Below are 14,014 nucleotides of genomic sequence, written 5' to 3'. Positions count from 1 at the left end.
TTGTACGGGCTCTTCTCGAAAAAGGTGTCGATGCCTCAGCAGATAGCGCTGCACTCCTGATCGCGACTTCCAACAGACATGCAAGTGTTGTCAGCCTGCTCCTGCAATACGGTGCAGAGGTTGGGATGTTGGCGCGGGAATCCCCTCGTGACCCTGGATACACTACCCCCCTTGCAATTGCCTATAGCAATAGTGACTGGAGTATCATGAAAATTCTGCTAGATTACGGAGCAGACCCTCACAGAACGAAAAAGCCAAAGGGGCACGGTTTTTCAATAGTACATGAGGCCTGCCTTGAAAATAACGTGCATGCCATCGACGTGTTCCTGGCATACAACGTACCGCTTGATGTCGGACTTGCGCCGGCCTTCTTCGGGGGTCACTTGAAACTGGTTGAACGAATCTTGGGAATCGGGGTTGCTTCAAACACCTGGTGTCAGATTTACAGGGAGACTCTTGCAGCAGCATCCCACAATGGAGATATCAGATTGGCCCGCCTCCTCGTGGAAAAGTATGGGACTGGCATCAACGATGGGTCCTATGCATGCGATTCGGCACTCGTGGTAGCCTCGTTGAGGGGACATCTAGAAATAGTCAAGTGTTTACTTGACAGCGGCGCGGATCCTGACGTAGCGCATACGGAGCGTCACCTGACGGACGACAAATCTCTACTGGCCTGCACTGAACCTGGATGTTATTGTTGTCATTATCAAAGGCGCTACGACGTAGCCAAAGTCTTGAAGATGCCGTTCAAATATGGCAGCGCAATCGCAGCGGCCTCTGCAAATGGACACCAAGACGTGGTCAAGCTGCTCTTGGAATCAGGTGCAGGCACCGATGCTACCAATACAGGTTCGCCGACGGCTCTGGAGCGCGGGTGTGAGGGAGGACACAAAGAGATCGTTCGCATGCTCATTGAGCATGGTGCCAACTTTACAGCTCCAGGATGGCAATACCCAAGTCTGCTCATTGCCGCTGCAGTAAGTGGAAGTACAGAGACTGTGCAACACCTTCTGGATCTAGGGATAGACCCAAACAAGGAGTTTGATGGTGTTCCATACAGCTCTGCATTGCATGCGGCCTCCTTACATCGGAACGCAGAAGTTATGCGCATGCTCCTACCGAGGACTGAGAATGACGCCATGCAAAAGTTGACAGAGAGACATGGCAACTTACTGTTTGCTGTGTTTGATGCTAAATGGAATCACACCTATACTCTTTCAAGACAGAGCTTGACAAGAGCCAGCTTGGATAACACCCTCAAGTTACTCATTTCGAACGGAGCCGATGCTCTTTGCGAACGGAAAGATTACAATGAACTTCTTTGGAAAAGTTCTAAGGCTGGTCTTACAGATTTCGCTACGTGTCTGATTACCAGGGGCGCTGATATCAACTCTCTCTCCCATGAGCGGTACGCGCGTTGCGCATGGGAACTCGCATTTGAAAACGAGCATGTGGAAACAATCTGGATGCTATTGGAACATGGCTGCGACATAACTGGTTGGGAAGAACATGCTTTGGGAATAACGGCGTCGGAATGGGCGCTTCTACACAGAACACTGTTGCACCTCGCTGCAGAGTTCGGACGCTTGGATGTCGTCCGCCGCTGTATCTCAACTGTATCAGACATCAGGTCATATCTCGAACTCAACGCTGACCTGCTGATGATCGCGGTTGAAAACGGCCACCAAGAGATTGTCAGCGTCTTGCTTGAAGCTGGGGCGGACGTATTCGACTGCCCCTCTGGGAACGAGACAATGCTGGACCATGCTATAAAGCTGGGCCACGAGGGATGCGTCAAGGTATTGAAGCAGCATTTGATCGACCTCGATTACGATCTTTAGTCTTTTGAATTTATTTAGTCTTGAGAAGTTTAACATTTTGTTGATTCATTTGAGAGAAAGGAGTGTAAGTTGACTGACGAATTCATTTTGCCAGTCGCAAGTATCAAGTTGCCAGCAAAGCCTCACGTAGCACGTCTTCAACTTCATAACAACAAACACATCATCATTCTCTACGCATAGTCTATCTACAACTTCGCCCTCCCACCACCCTGCTCCATACTCCTCCCGACCAACTCCCACGCGAACTCCGCCAACGGGCCCCTCGTGACCGCGTACCGCTTGGCCTGCTCGCTGCTCGCCTGCCCCTGCGCCGCGCGCGCCGCGATGCCCTGCAGCACCGCCGACAGCCGGAACACGTTGAACGCCATGCCCCAGTTCAGCTCCGGCGCCGGGTCCCAGCCCGCCTCGGCCGAGTACCAGCCCACGACCTCCTCGACCGAGGGCAGGCCGGGCGTGGCGCCCGCCAGGAAGCCCTCGTGGGCGTAGACGCCCGACTCGCCGCGCGAGGCGGTGAAGTAGGGCGTGAGGAAGTTGCAGAGGTCCGAGAGGGGGTGGCCTACTGTTGACATCTCCCAGCTGGGTGCGGTGTTAGCGGATGTGATTCCTTTTGTGTGTCTTTCTCGAGGCAGCTTTCGAGACACCTTTCGAGGCATCTCTCAAAGCATCCCTCGAGGCATCTCTCGAAACAACTCTCGAGGTTTCCCTCGAAGTACCTCTTCAGATAGCAACAAAAGCAACAAAAGAAAGAACTTACTCAAGAACCCCAATAACCCTCGCCTCCGTCTTATGAAACACAATATTATCAATCTTAAAATCCCCATGAATCAACGTCCCCCGATCCCTAGGTTGCCTCCCCTTATCCCTAAAAAACCCAACCATCTCCCCGAAATGCGGCAAATCCCCCACCCTCTCCCCGGTCTCTTTGTCTTTAGCCGCCGCCTGGCTCTCGCAGATGGTCGTCCACGTCGCGATCTGCCGATCGTAAAACCCCTCCCTCTTCCCAAAACTCTCGAGCCCGACATCCCGCGGCTCGACGCGGTGCAGCTTCGCCAGCGTGCGCGTCGCCTCCTTCCACAGCGCCCTGCGCTCCTCCGGCGACGCGGCCTCCGGCATGGCGGCGTCCTCGAAGATGCGCCCGTCGAGGAACTCCATGATGTAGAAGGGCGTGCCGATGACGGAGTCGTCCTCGCAGAGGCAGAAGGCCTTGGGGACGGGCACGTCGGTGGGTTCCAGGGCGTGGATGATGCGGTGCTCGCGCTCGACCTTGTGCGCCGCCTTGGAGAGGAGCTTGCCGGGGGGTTTCTTGCGGAGGACGAAGCGGTCGGAGGTCGCGGAGGTGAGTTGGTATGTCGGGTTGGACTGGCCGAAGCCGAACTGGTGAAGAGGCGCGGGTTAGCGGGAGGAAGAGCTGAGGGCATTCGCAGAGATGGACGGTGGTTGACGGTACCTGTTTGATCTCGATCGGCGTCTTGATCTCGGGGACGTTCTGCTGGATGTACCGCTCCAGCGCGGCCTGGTCGATCGGGTGCCGTACGCGTCCCGCCATCTTGGAGGTTCTGGTTGCTGGTATCGTAACGAGACGAGCTCAATTGACTTCCCACGCTTAACCACCAAAAAAAAAAAAGGCCGGCGATGAAGTCGTTCAGGTTAAATCACAACCACCCAAGAAAAACTTCAAACCATTCCCGAACGGAGAACAATCCCGGCCCGCGAGAAAAGGTAACCCAACTTACCCGGCACCTCCCAGAATTCAGCCTCGGCTTCTTTCCCCCCCAGTGACGTTCTCGGGGGTGGGTGCTTATGCGAGACGGGGGCGTGTATGTGTCACCCCAGGCCTCCAGCCGACCCCGGATCGGATTTCCAACAGAGCGCGCTCGCGCGCAGCAGAGACATGCCGAGGTCCACCGGTCTAAACAAAAAAAAGCTGGAGCTTCTCTGCTGCGCTAAGGGTCGAGGAGCGGGGGAGCCAGTCGACCCCAATCACGACCCAGGTTTGTTCTCGCGGGGGCGGCCCTCATTGGAATGACAGACTGGCCGCTGCAGACCATTGGATCGAGCGGAGGCGGGTCTCGATAGCCGCACCCGACCGAGAGTCCATTCTCCAGCCCGTCATTTGTCGATTCCAAAAACCACCCCTTCATCCCCGGTCCCTTGCGGCAGATTGGAGAGAGAGAGACGTTCTCGTCGTCCAGCCTCAAGCCAATGCCGTTCGCTGAGTCGACCTTCGAGTCAGCCCGTCAGCATCCATTGGTCCGACGTCCACGAGGCACCCAACGGGCCGTCCCTTTTGACGACGACTACAACACCTCATTCGTCCGATACAAAGCAGTTCACGCAGCACGGTCAAGACGTATATATATATAGCAGGTAAGAGTGTAGATTGATAGCTCGTGTTCAAATATCAAAAGGTCATAAAAAGGTCGTTGTTTCTCTCCAAATCCGGCGACGGATTGCCAGGGAAGTTTCCTCTCTCAGTCTAATCTCCATCAAGGCCCGAGAATCATAAGAAGGAAAAAGTAAAGTGAGAAGGCGTAAAAAATATAATCTTCAATCATTCTTCTTTGTCCCGTACACATCGGGCGCGCCACTGCTGGCGCGCCATCTTCGTTTTTCATTTTTGTCTTTTTTCTTCGTGTCAAACTCCTCTCCCGCCAGAAATTTCCGTTTGGTAGCCAGACCATTTGACCCCCACCCACCTTTGCTGCCGCAGCAAACGCATCATCCCCGACGAAATTGAAGAAACAAAAGGCCCCGTCCCAACAAAGATTGTGACATGAAGTGAAGAAGAAAAAAAACCAATCAAAAAACAACGAGGAGAAGGGGGTAATCGAGTAAACACAAGAGGGGTATCCGTCGTTTCGAGTCGTCCATGCATTCTTCCCTCCCATTTCCCTTGCGGCCACCCGTCTGAACGGGTGGTGCCATGCTGTTGCCAGTCGAGTATTTGTATTAACCGAGAAAACAAAAGTGAAAAGAGGTGAAAAATGGCCGGCGCCGCATCGGCGTCGTCGACCAGGCCTGGCAGCCAGAGGGCAACGAGAGTCCTGTGTACCGGCCCGAATGCTGCATTTAAAGACGTCCATGGAATGATCCAACCCCTATAAACAACGCACTCCGGAAGCACATTCATCGTGACTCCCGCCGCCATTATAAACCAAGTTCGAAAGAGTAGAGATGGCTGTGAAGACGTCTCCGTTGGCTGTCGTGACTTCGTGATCGGAATGCTCAACAAACAAGATCATGTCCGCGGGGCGTTCAGGAGTCGTCCTCCTCCTCGTCTTCCTCCTCCGGGCTCTCGGAGGCCGTCTTTGGCTTCTTGTTAGAGTCACCGTCGTCGGCCTCGGACTTTCTTTTGGAGCCGGCCTTGGAGCTGACAGACTCGTCCTTCGGGGCATCGGTGCCGGAGGTCTTGTCGCGCTCGATGGCGGCAACCTCCTCTGCTGTGAGGAAGCGTCCGCCGGGACCACGAGGTCGGCGCATGGCGTGGTTGTGTCTTGACTCGTGGAGATACGGCTTGCGGCCCTTAGACGTAAGGCGGAGTTGCTCCTCGAGCTTTTGGCGTGCGACACGGCGCTTCAGAATGCGATGGAATTGCTTGGCGTTGACATAGAGGGGAGATTCCTCGACTCCGCCTGCGGGCATCTCCGGGGACTGCGGGTGCTGCATGACCTGGGCCTGGGGCATCTGAGGCGGGGCCGCGCCGGGCCGCGCGACGTGGTTCATCATTCCCTGTGCCGGCACGCCAGGGCTGGTGACTTGGCTGAGGCGGCGCTGACCACCGGGCAGCTGCGAAACGTTGTTCATCTGGGTTGGTGATCTGGGATCGCGGTTGGCCTCCTTCTTCGTTCCGCCCATTCGCGGGGAGGTCTGGGGCAAGCTGGGGTCCGACATGTTGTAAGGGTAGTTGGTTCCCGACGCCGCCGCGGTCGCCGCCATGGCGGCGGCCTGGATTTGGGGCATGCCATAGTGCATGCCCTGTTGAGGGACGTTGTACTGTGGCTGATACATGTTGTGTCCCTGCGCCTGTGTGGGTGACTGTTGTTGCGTAGACAATATGGGTGACGTCTGTACGCCGTGAGGGGAGGTGATGTTGCTAGAGGTGGAGTTGTTCGTGTATCCCGAATGCGCGTTCTGTGCCTGTTGTGGGTATTGCGCGTATTCCATCATACTGGGGATAAGCCTGTTCGATATAGGTCGAGCTGCGATGAAGCTTGTCGTCTTCTTCGCGATGTGCTCGGAACCAATGAGATGCGTCGCAAGTGGATGTAGCTTGGCGACAGGTCGAGCGTGGTGAAAATAGCGTGACCGCGGTTGGAAAAAAAGGGTTTCACGGGTATGGGTCGCGAGTGACGAATGAGTTGCGACGAAAGCTGCCTTTTTGATGAGGATTGAGCTTTAAAATGCTGGAATGGCCCGTCTGCTTGGGTAGAGTTGGGCACACGCGTTGGGAGCGGGAGGTGGCCTGGGGTGCTTTGCCAGTGTGCTGGGAGCGGAGGGGCTCAATCTATTGGCGATGCGTGGATGAGCTGGCAGTGGTGCGCGACGCAAGTGGCCTACCACGGCATATGCAGGCTGATGTAGTCGCGGGGCGGACGTTGTGTGGGTGGCTGAGCCTGGTGTGAGGACGACAACCACGTGAGTGACGAGAGGGTGCTGGTTTCTGCCGTGCGAGGCGAGGCGAGACGAGAGAGAGGCGAGGCGGCGGACTATGTTTTGTCGCTACCCGTTCAAGGATTCTTTTGTGGTGATGGTCCGGTCCGGGTTCGAAGACGGAGCTGGTCCTGGTGCTGGTAGCTGCAGTGCGGGAAGCGGGTAGTTTTGGACGAAACAGAATGGACGGTGCCTTGTTTCCCCAGAAAAGAAAGCCGTTTGGTTTTATTCCACTTTGACGAGTGAGATCTGTCCAACCACAAAAACATTAGCCTCCTGCGTAGTCCAAGGATATATGAGCCAACGCTCGGGATGATGCGACAAGACAAGAGAGTGAGTAGAGTGGTGGGGTTTGTTGCTCTTGTCCTGTCCTGTCCTGTCCTGCCATGTCCTGTTCCTCTGCTCGCGCCTCGGGCCACCACTTGATGCGCTGGCAGACCTCGCATGCATGACGGAATATGCAGAGACAAGGCCCACCATGCCAACCAGCCCGGCGACACCTCCCCTTGCTGCGGTAGTGGTGGCGGCGCAGAGCCAGAAGGCAGTCCAAGCTGCTGTGGCAGTCCAAGTGCCTGTGCTTTTTGCGCCGCTGAGGGGAAGGGGGTGGTGTTTGTACAGGCGCTGGCGCTGTCTCGACCGTCTTGTGTCGCTGCCATCCGCCAAACCCCAGACCAGGGCTCACTAAGCGCTTTCCCCAAGAACGTACGTGCATCTGCTGAGGCTGCATTTGGGGTGGTTGGTAGGGGTCTCTCTCTCTCTCTCGGTGCAGCTGCCGCCATCTCAATCGGCCTTACTACGTACGTGCCAACCAGAGAGGGGTGCTTCCAGAAGGCATGGAAGGCTTGGGAATATGCGGGTGTGTGTCAAGCCATCATACAATGGAATAACAGCGGCACCTCAGCATTGGGAGGTAACGTCAGAGGACGAAATGGTGAAGACGGCGGGGTATCGCCGATGTCCGTACTTGACAGGAAACAGAGACAGATTGACGTGGACAAGGAGTGGAGGAGGAGGGGGGCACCGAGGATGGATGGTTACACCTCGGGGGGAACGGGAGACGGTACAGATGCTGTGAAGGGCGGTGACAATGCGACACACAAGAAAGTACAATACACGTACCGTGGAGTTGGAGATGCAACAGGAGTGAGCGTGTGGAATCGCCGATGTGTTGCGAATGAAGTAGTGCCGTAAGGGATGGATTATGCGCCCTGCTCATGTCAGTAAGCATGCTGCTCGTCCCGGTTTCAGAGGATAGAGAGCGCGGCGTGTGAAGGAAGGAAGAGGGAAAAGAAAAGTAGACGAGTCTCGAACACCGTCCCTTCACAACGGAAAGGATGTCGTCAAAGTTCGGTGTCGAGATTGGTGCCGACGCAACGGATGCCAAGCGGCAAACCGGACGCAAAGACAGACCCTGAATAGCGTGCGACGACAGGCAAATGATAGGACGGGAAGGTGAAGTGAAGATATGACGGCGGCGTTATCCAGGTCCGGCGACAAGGAAGCGCGCGAGCGGACAAGGCTGGAGAGGAGGGGCGCCAGACGACGTGTGTCGAATGGCACGCGAAACGTACCTGGTTGGCTGGTTGTTTTTCCTTCTGGTTTGGCTTTGGGGGAACTTTGGACTTTTTTGGGGATTGGTTCCCAGTCTAAGTCGAGGCGAAGCTTTCTGATAGGCTTTTGACTCGAGTGTCACGATGTGAGCTTGAGATCGTCCCCGAAAAAAAAGGTCTGGCGCGTGCGCGTGTGCGTGCTGTGCTTGTGCTTGTAACCGTTGCGGCTTCGAGCGGGCGGATGATGAGGTGTGCGACGCGGTTGGTTTGTCGCGAAGCGAAGCGAAGCGGATGCGATGCGATGCGCTGCGGTTCAACTGGCAGAAAAACAAAATGGAAATGCTGTTTTCCGCAGGTCGAGAGCGTCACCTGATGGGGCTGGTATTTGAGCCAATAAACTGGAGGAAGTTGACGATGGCGGCGTTGATAGGACTGTTGGTAGGAGTTCCTAGTCGCGAGCGAGCGAATCCAGTGATTCTCTCTCGACAGCAAGCAAAGTGGTTGCTTTGGGTTTGGACTTGGGCTCAGTGCGTAGGGTGAGGGAGGTGGTTGTCCAATGTCAGGTCGAGAAGGACGTTGACGTTGGAGAAACTGAAAGTGCGCGACGGATGTGAGTGGTCGCAAGAAAAAGCCGAGCTGATTTGCTGGGTTTTTGTGGGAGGGCGGGTTTTTTCTGGCTTTTTGGCTCGCTGGATTCGCTGGAGCCTTTTCTTTTGGCGAACTGGGGCTCTCGTCCACTTTGTACGCCTGTTTCGGAGGGCAGGTGCGAAAAAAATAAAAAAAAATAAAAAGTGCGTGGGGCCTGTGGCGTCGGCGGTAAATGGGGAACCACTGTGCTTGCTGGGATCTGGGAACCTGAGGCCTACGCAGTAAGGTGTCAATAAGGCTCGGGTTTTTCTGGCTGCTGCTGCTGCTGCTGCTGCTGCCTTAGGACTTTTGGGGAGGGGGTGAAGTAAAGGGTGGGTTTGTGAGGACGAGGACGTGGATGGATGGATGGACGGAGGTGGGAGGGAAGGAACCGGAAAGACAGAGAGGGGAGGGGTGCTTGCTTGCTGTGCTGACGTTGACGTCGCAGTTGGAAGGAGGGAAGGAGTGAGTGTGAGAGAGAGAGAGAGGAGGTGAGGTTAGCCGCACCTGCGCCAATCAGAAAAAGGCACACCCCCTCTTGGATGTGGGAGTCGGGGGTCGGGGTCCCGGGTGGGAGCTCTTGCCCAACAATCAGAGAGCAGCTCCGAGTCGAGACAGGAAGGAAGGAGGCAGGCAGGAGGGCAGGTATTGTTTCCGTGAAACGGAAGGCAGGAAGCAGGCAGGACGGGAAGACCGGATTTCCTGTCGCTGCTCTTTTTGATCAAATGCTGTGTCTGCTGCGGATAATGTCGCTCAGCTAGACTTCTTTTTGGAGATGTTCCTCCGCCGTCTTTTGGCGGTGTGGTGTGCGTATTGCGTACCTAGGCAGGCAATGTAAGGTAGGTAGCTTCGGCGATGCGCTGCTGACGGCCTGCTTGCTTTGCTTGCCTGCTCGTTGCTGCTGCTGCTGCTGATGATGATGGTGCCGCTATTTCTCGGGGCGCGCGCGCTATGTCGTGTTTCCCCTCCTCCACACTGTCACGACAACGGTCTTTCTTTTATTTCTTCCGCGCGCGTCTTCGCAGATATCTCACACCCGCGATGCAAGATCGATAAAGTGCGTGCAAAATGCGGAGCGGATAGCTTTAGCTGTTGATTGGCGACTGCTTGACATGAAGTCGAAAACGCCCAATCGAATGAGAGCCGCCCGGGCGTCCCTGGTGTCTTGTTTCGAAAAGCTGCTGAGGATCGATTCTGATTGAACGATTCAGACTCGCCCGTCTTTTTTTTTCTGCCCTCACGTCCGGCACGTTTGTGTGGACCAGAGAGAGAGGGGATGATTGGTTATTGGAGGGAGGAGGTGATGGACGAGGGAAATTCTTTGCGTTGATTTGAGGGGCGGGACCATTAACCCTTTAACATCTCTGACTGGCTGATTCAGCGGGTCTTAGTGGGGCCTCAGATGTGGCTGGCCATGCTCTCGACGCTTCTGATTTGCTGTCATGACGTGATCTTGACCTTTTTGGATACGCCTACCCCTCACAGGGTGTGGCTCTACATCTGTGCGGTCCTGGAGGTCGCCCACTGTCCAGTCACTTCCAGCGCTCCTTCACTCTCGTGAGCTTTTCCAAATGTCCACGTATTACGACTTCCTCTTTCTATCCGAGGGACTTGAACTTGGAATTCTTTCGATTATGACAGCAACAAACCTTGCCTCTACCCTGAGATGCCATCATTTTGGTCTTTTTGACCCAGCTCCTCTAGTCCGTTTTTCTCCTTCCACCGTCCGTCCTGTCAACTTGTCAACCTCTCAGATTCTGTCCCCTGGTCTCGACTTTTCCGTATGGGGCAAAGTCTCCATCTGCCACGTTACTTCAGCATTTCCCTCTTTTAAAGCAAGGCTGCACGCACCAACACACACGAGAAGATGAGACGAGAAGAGACTCATCACACTGCTGCTCAATGCCTGCGCTACCTTACCTGCTGCTGTCCCAAGCTCCAAGACGCGGGAGTGGGAGCCGGTGAGAGCTCCAGGAGTCCAGCTTCTCCTTCGCCAGAGCTGTCTATCACCTACGGCACCTCAGGCGACCGCCTCAAGAAACCCATCTCGGGCTCTCCTCCTGTCTCTAAACCCCCATCAACTGGTTTCATGACCTGTATGCGTGCGGGTGACGCCACAAATAAGTCGGTCAGCTTCGGCACACAAGCGAAAACCTGATCCGACTCCCCGAAGAATGAGGCCGATCGACAGAATCGTGAGCTGGCACTCCAGCAAGGGCTAAATTTAGCGACCACTCCCTCTGCCTACGGATCTGTTTTCGACTCTGCCTCGTTTTTGCCGTGCCCTCTCAGTCTCTTCGCCGCGACGGAAGTGGGACACACGGAACAGTGCGGAGAAGCGCGAAGGGGAAAAAGAAGAGGCGGTGACGACTCCTCTTCCGCCGGCTTGTCGTGCTAGCCTCCCTCGGCTGCTGTCTCTGGAACGGTGAGGGGCATTGGCAAAAAGTCTCGTTATGGACACGAGAGACAGACAGAGAGGCTGGGGATGAGACGAGATATCCCAATGTTTGTTTGTCGACTCCAATGGCCCGACTATCGACAGCCGGCGCGTCTCTCCTCCTTGGTGATGGATATCCAAGTTGGCGGTTTCCAAGGATATTGCAAGGTCGTCAACAGGCCAGCGCTTATTACAGGACGACAGGACGCGATGCTCAACTGGGGATTCATGCCTTTCCACCAGGGACGGCGACAGCTTACGCTCCGCCTGTTGGCTCGCCGCTCCCAAGTCCCAATCACTCAGGGCACACACTGTCGATCCGTTGGGCTTGCTCCTGGGAAGTTGCCCCGGCCTCCGCCTGTGCGGCTGGGCCTCCCCTGCAACATTCGCAGTGGCTTCCGGCTTTCCTGGTCCAGCTCCGTCCGCGCCGCATCACACTTTTCTTCTTTCTACTGAGGGACCCATCTATCAGCCACTTCGCCCCACGTGACACACACCGCATGAACTCTCTGACGAGATTTCTCTTGATTCTGAAGCAGCATTTTCCCTGGCGACACTGACAGTGAGACCGACAAGTCCTCTGTACGTACCGCACTATTCGTACCGGCGTACCTTTTTGCAGTCTTCACAGCTCACTTTTCCGGGAACCGCGTACTTTGCGCCGCTGGTGGAGAAGCTGGGAGTGACACTCTCGGAGGAGCAGGTTGGCTCGGTTGTGGTTGCTCATCTCCTCTCACATTGGCATCGCCAATATTCCGTCTCTTCTGGTCTCTGTACTTGGTACCGTACCCCAAGGCACCCAGCACACGCGCAAACCACGCCCATGGCCCATGACGCCCTATCGCCCACTGCACAGACCATGGTGGTGACTCTCACGTCTCCGGCATGACGGGACAGACGAGGCATTCTGGACAGCAAAGCAGGCGGGAATCCTCAGCCCCAGCCCAGCTCGACTCAGAGAAGTCGGTGTGACGGGGCGAAGGCAAAAGTGGCCTGGAGATGGACAGGCGCGTCGATGGTCTTCTTCGTATTGCAGCCATTGTGAGCGTGTCCCTCCGAGGTCTCGGAGTCGCAAAACCTGCATCCGGCCGCTCGGAGATAGCTACTTACAGAACGGTTACTGCAGAAAGTACATGCTGTTCGTGTATCAGAGGCTTGGGGTGTCTCACGAGCTGACAATCGCGGTGGGGTTGGCCGGGTTCGTCGGTCGTCGCACCCGCGCAACGTGGGGAGACATCTGCTCACTGTTTCTCGTGCTTGACTCTCAAGAAGTCAGGCGAGCAGGATGACCGAGAAGAACCCGGTTGAAGTCTCGGGAGCCACGATCCTCTCGGGCTGTTGATACATAGTAGACAGAGGGAGCCTCCGCCTCCTCCCCGCCTCACCCGACACGAGCCTGCGGCGGGCGGACGGCGCGCAAAGCGAATAATTGGATGAGAATTCACCTCGTACGAATTATCTGAGTGGTTCGAAACGTATCATTTCTGCAGCTGGCTAGTGGTCAGCTGCCTGATTCTCCAATTCGAGTGGATGGGAGTACATGACGCCTCCCACTCCTCTCCCACACAGACGCGCCGGACCAGTCTGAGAACGAGGCGACAAGGGGCTTGCCCAGCATCTGACAATTGGAAATTGCGGCACATCGCCAATGCCAACGCCTACCAGCTACAGACTGAGAATTACAATCACTGAGCCAGCTTTTGCAAGATGCCGAGCCTTCTGAGCATCGACTTTTCTGTCTTCACACGCCGCGTGTTGCTCCAACATCACCCATGTCCACGCTCATCTTCAGCGGTGTTCCAGGCCCTGGAGAACAGTGGGCGTCATTGCGGTCGAGACTCCCAAGCTGGAACACGGGCTTTGACACGGCTCACTTCTCATGTTGGCCTTTTTCCATCACCCAGACGGCGGTTAATGCGAGCAGCAAAAGCAACCGTCACTTTGATTATCCAGGGCAGCACTTCCAGATACGGGCGTGGTGTGTTTACATCTGGGCATTTGCCCGACTGCCCAAGATCTTATGGTTACCTAGCAATCTTGTCCAGCCTGCCTGATATGACCGCATGGCGCGGGATCTGCGCAGCTGAAGCTGACCGCCCGGCCAATATGAGCCTCAGTGCAGGACGCGATGTTGACCGTCACAGTCATCAGACGACAAGCCGCGCACGCACGCTTGCTCGACCAGCTGTTTATTGACCTTTGAAGTCTGCGCAACGGCGTCCATCACAAGCTCCCGCAGCCCAGCGCACGCCACGCCGTACCACAGAGCCTCCCTCTGCCGCACAGATGGCCGCCCATCAACAGCCATCCCGCGTCGCGTCGCGCCCACAAACCGTGTCACTTGATCCCGCCTTCTTCATGCTTCGCGCTCTTGGCTCGGTGGGGAATCTAACGATGGTGATACATCGACTCGCAGTCGCAAGACGCGGCTCGGGGTTATTTCTGGGCTGCCTTCTTTCTCCAGTTGCATTCTTCGTTTTTCCCATCATCTGCACTCTGCAGTGACGTTCCTGGGATGATTTCCACTTTCAGGGTCTCCGTCGCGTAGAGTTGCTCTCTGGACCGCCGGCCCCTGTCGCTCGCGAATCGCAAAGGTTCGGCTGCATTCTTGTCGCGACGAATGAGAGGCCCGTTTCCGACTTCCGATTTCCTATTCGGCGAGGTCCTCGAAGCTTGTTGAATGTGCCGTCGCAACGTCGTGATATCTTCGCGGCGGTCACTGAACCGCCGATTGTGAAATTGGATCTGATTACCCGCGCAGCGCGAACAAAAATTTCGCGCAAGGTGGGCAGGGAGGGCGTGAGATTCTCGCTGGAGTCTGCACAATGCTCCGGTAGGAAGAGCACAAATGAGGTCTCTCAAGCGCCGATCGCTGTTTCAATAGAGACTGGGCTCATCACAACCAA

The 14,014-nt window shown here is 55.9% G+C and overlaps 2 protein-coding genes across 2 annotated transcripts; both read right to left on the bottom strand.

Moving 5' to 3' along the window:
- Nucleotides 1-2,029: 2,029 nt before the first annotated feature.
- On the bottom strand, nucleotides 2,030-3,390 carry CkaCkLH20_03411 (uncharacterized protein; the record flags this gene model as incomplete). Its single annotated transcript, XM_038886130.1, has 3 exons — nucleotides 2,030-2,420; nucleotides 2,599-3,218; nucleotides 3,292-3,390. The coding sequence occupies 3 exons, from the start codon at nucleotides 3,388-3,390 to the stop codon at nucleotides 2,030-2,032; spliced, it is 1,110 nt and encodes a 369-aa protein (XP_038748639.1).
- Nucleotides 3,391-5,099: 1,709 nt separating this feature from the next.
- On the bottom strand, nucleotides 5,100-6,011 carry CkaCkLH20_03410 (transcriptional activator hap2; the record flags this gene model as incomplete). Its single annotated transcript, XM_038886129.1, has 1 exon — nucleotides 5,100-6,011. The coding sequence occupies one exon, from the start codon at nucleotides 6,009-6,011 to the stop codon at nucleotides 5,100-5,102; it is 912 nt and encodes a 303-aa protein (XP_038748638.1).
- Between the last annotated feature and the right edge of the window lie 8,003 nt (nucleotides 6,012-14,014).

The sequence above is a fragment of the Colletotrichum karsti genome (assembly GCF_011947395.1).
Source record: "Colletotrichum karsti strain CkLH20 chromosome Unknown Scaffold8, whole genome shotgun sequence".
Lineage (NCBI taxonomy): Eukaryota > Fungi > Ascomycota > Sordariomycetes > Glomerellales > Glomerellaceae > Colletotrichum > Colletotrichum karsti.
Note: the sequence above shows the minus strand (reverse complement) of the source record. Positions and strands in the feature narration are given on the sequence as shown.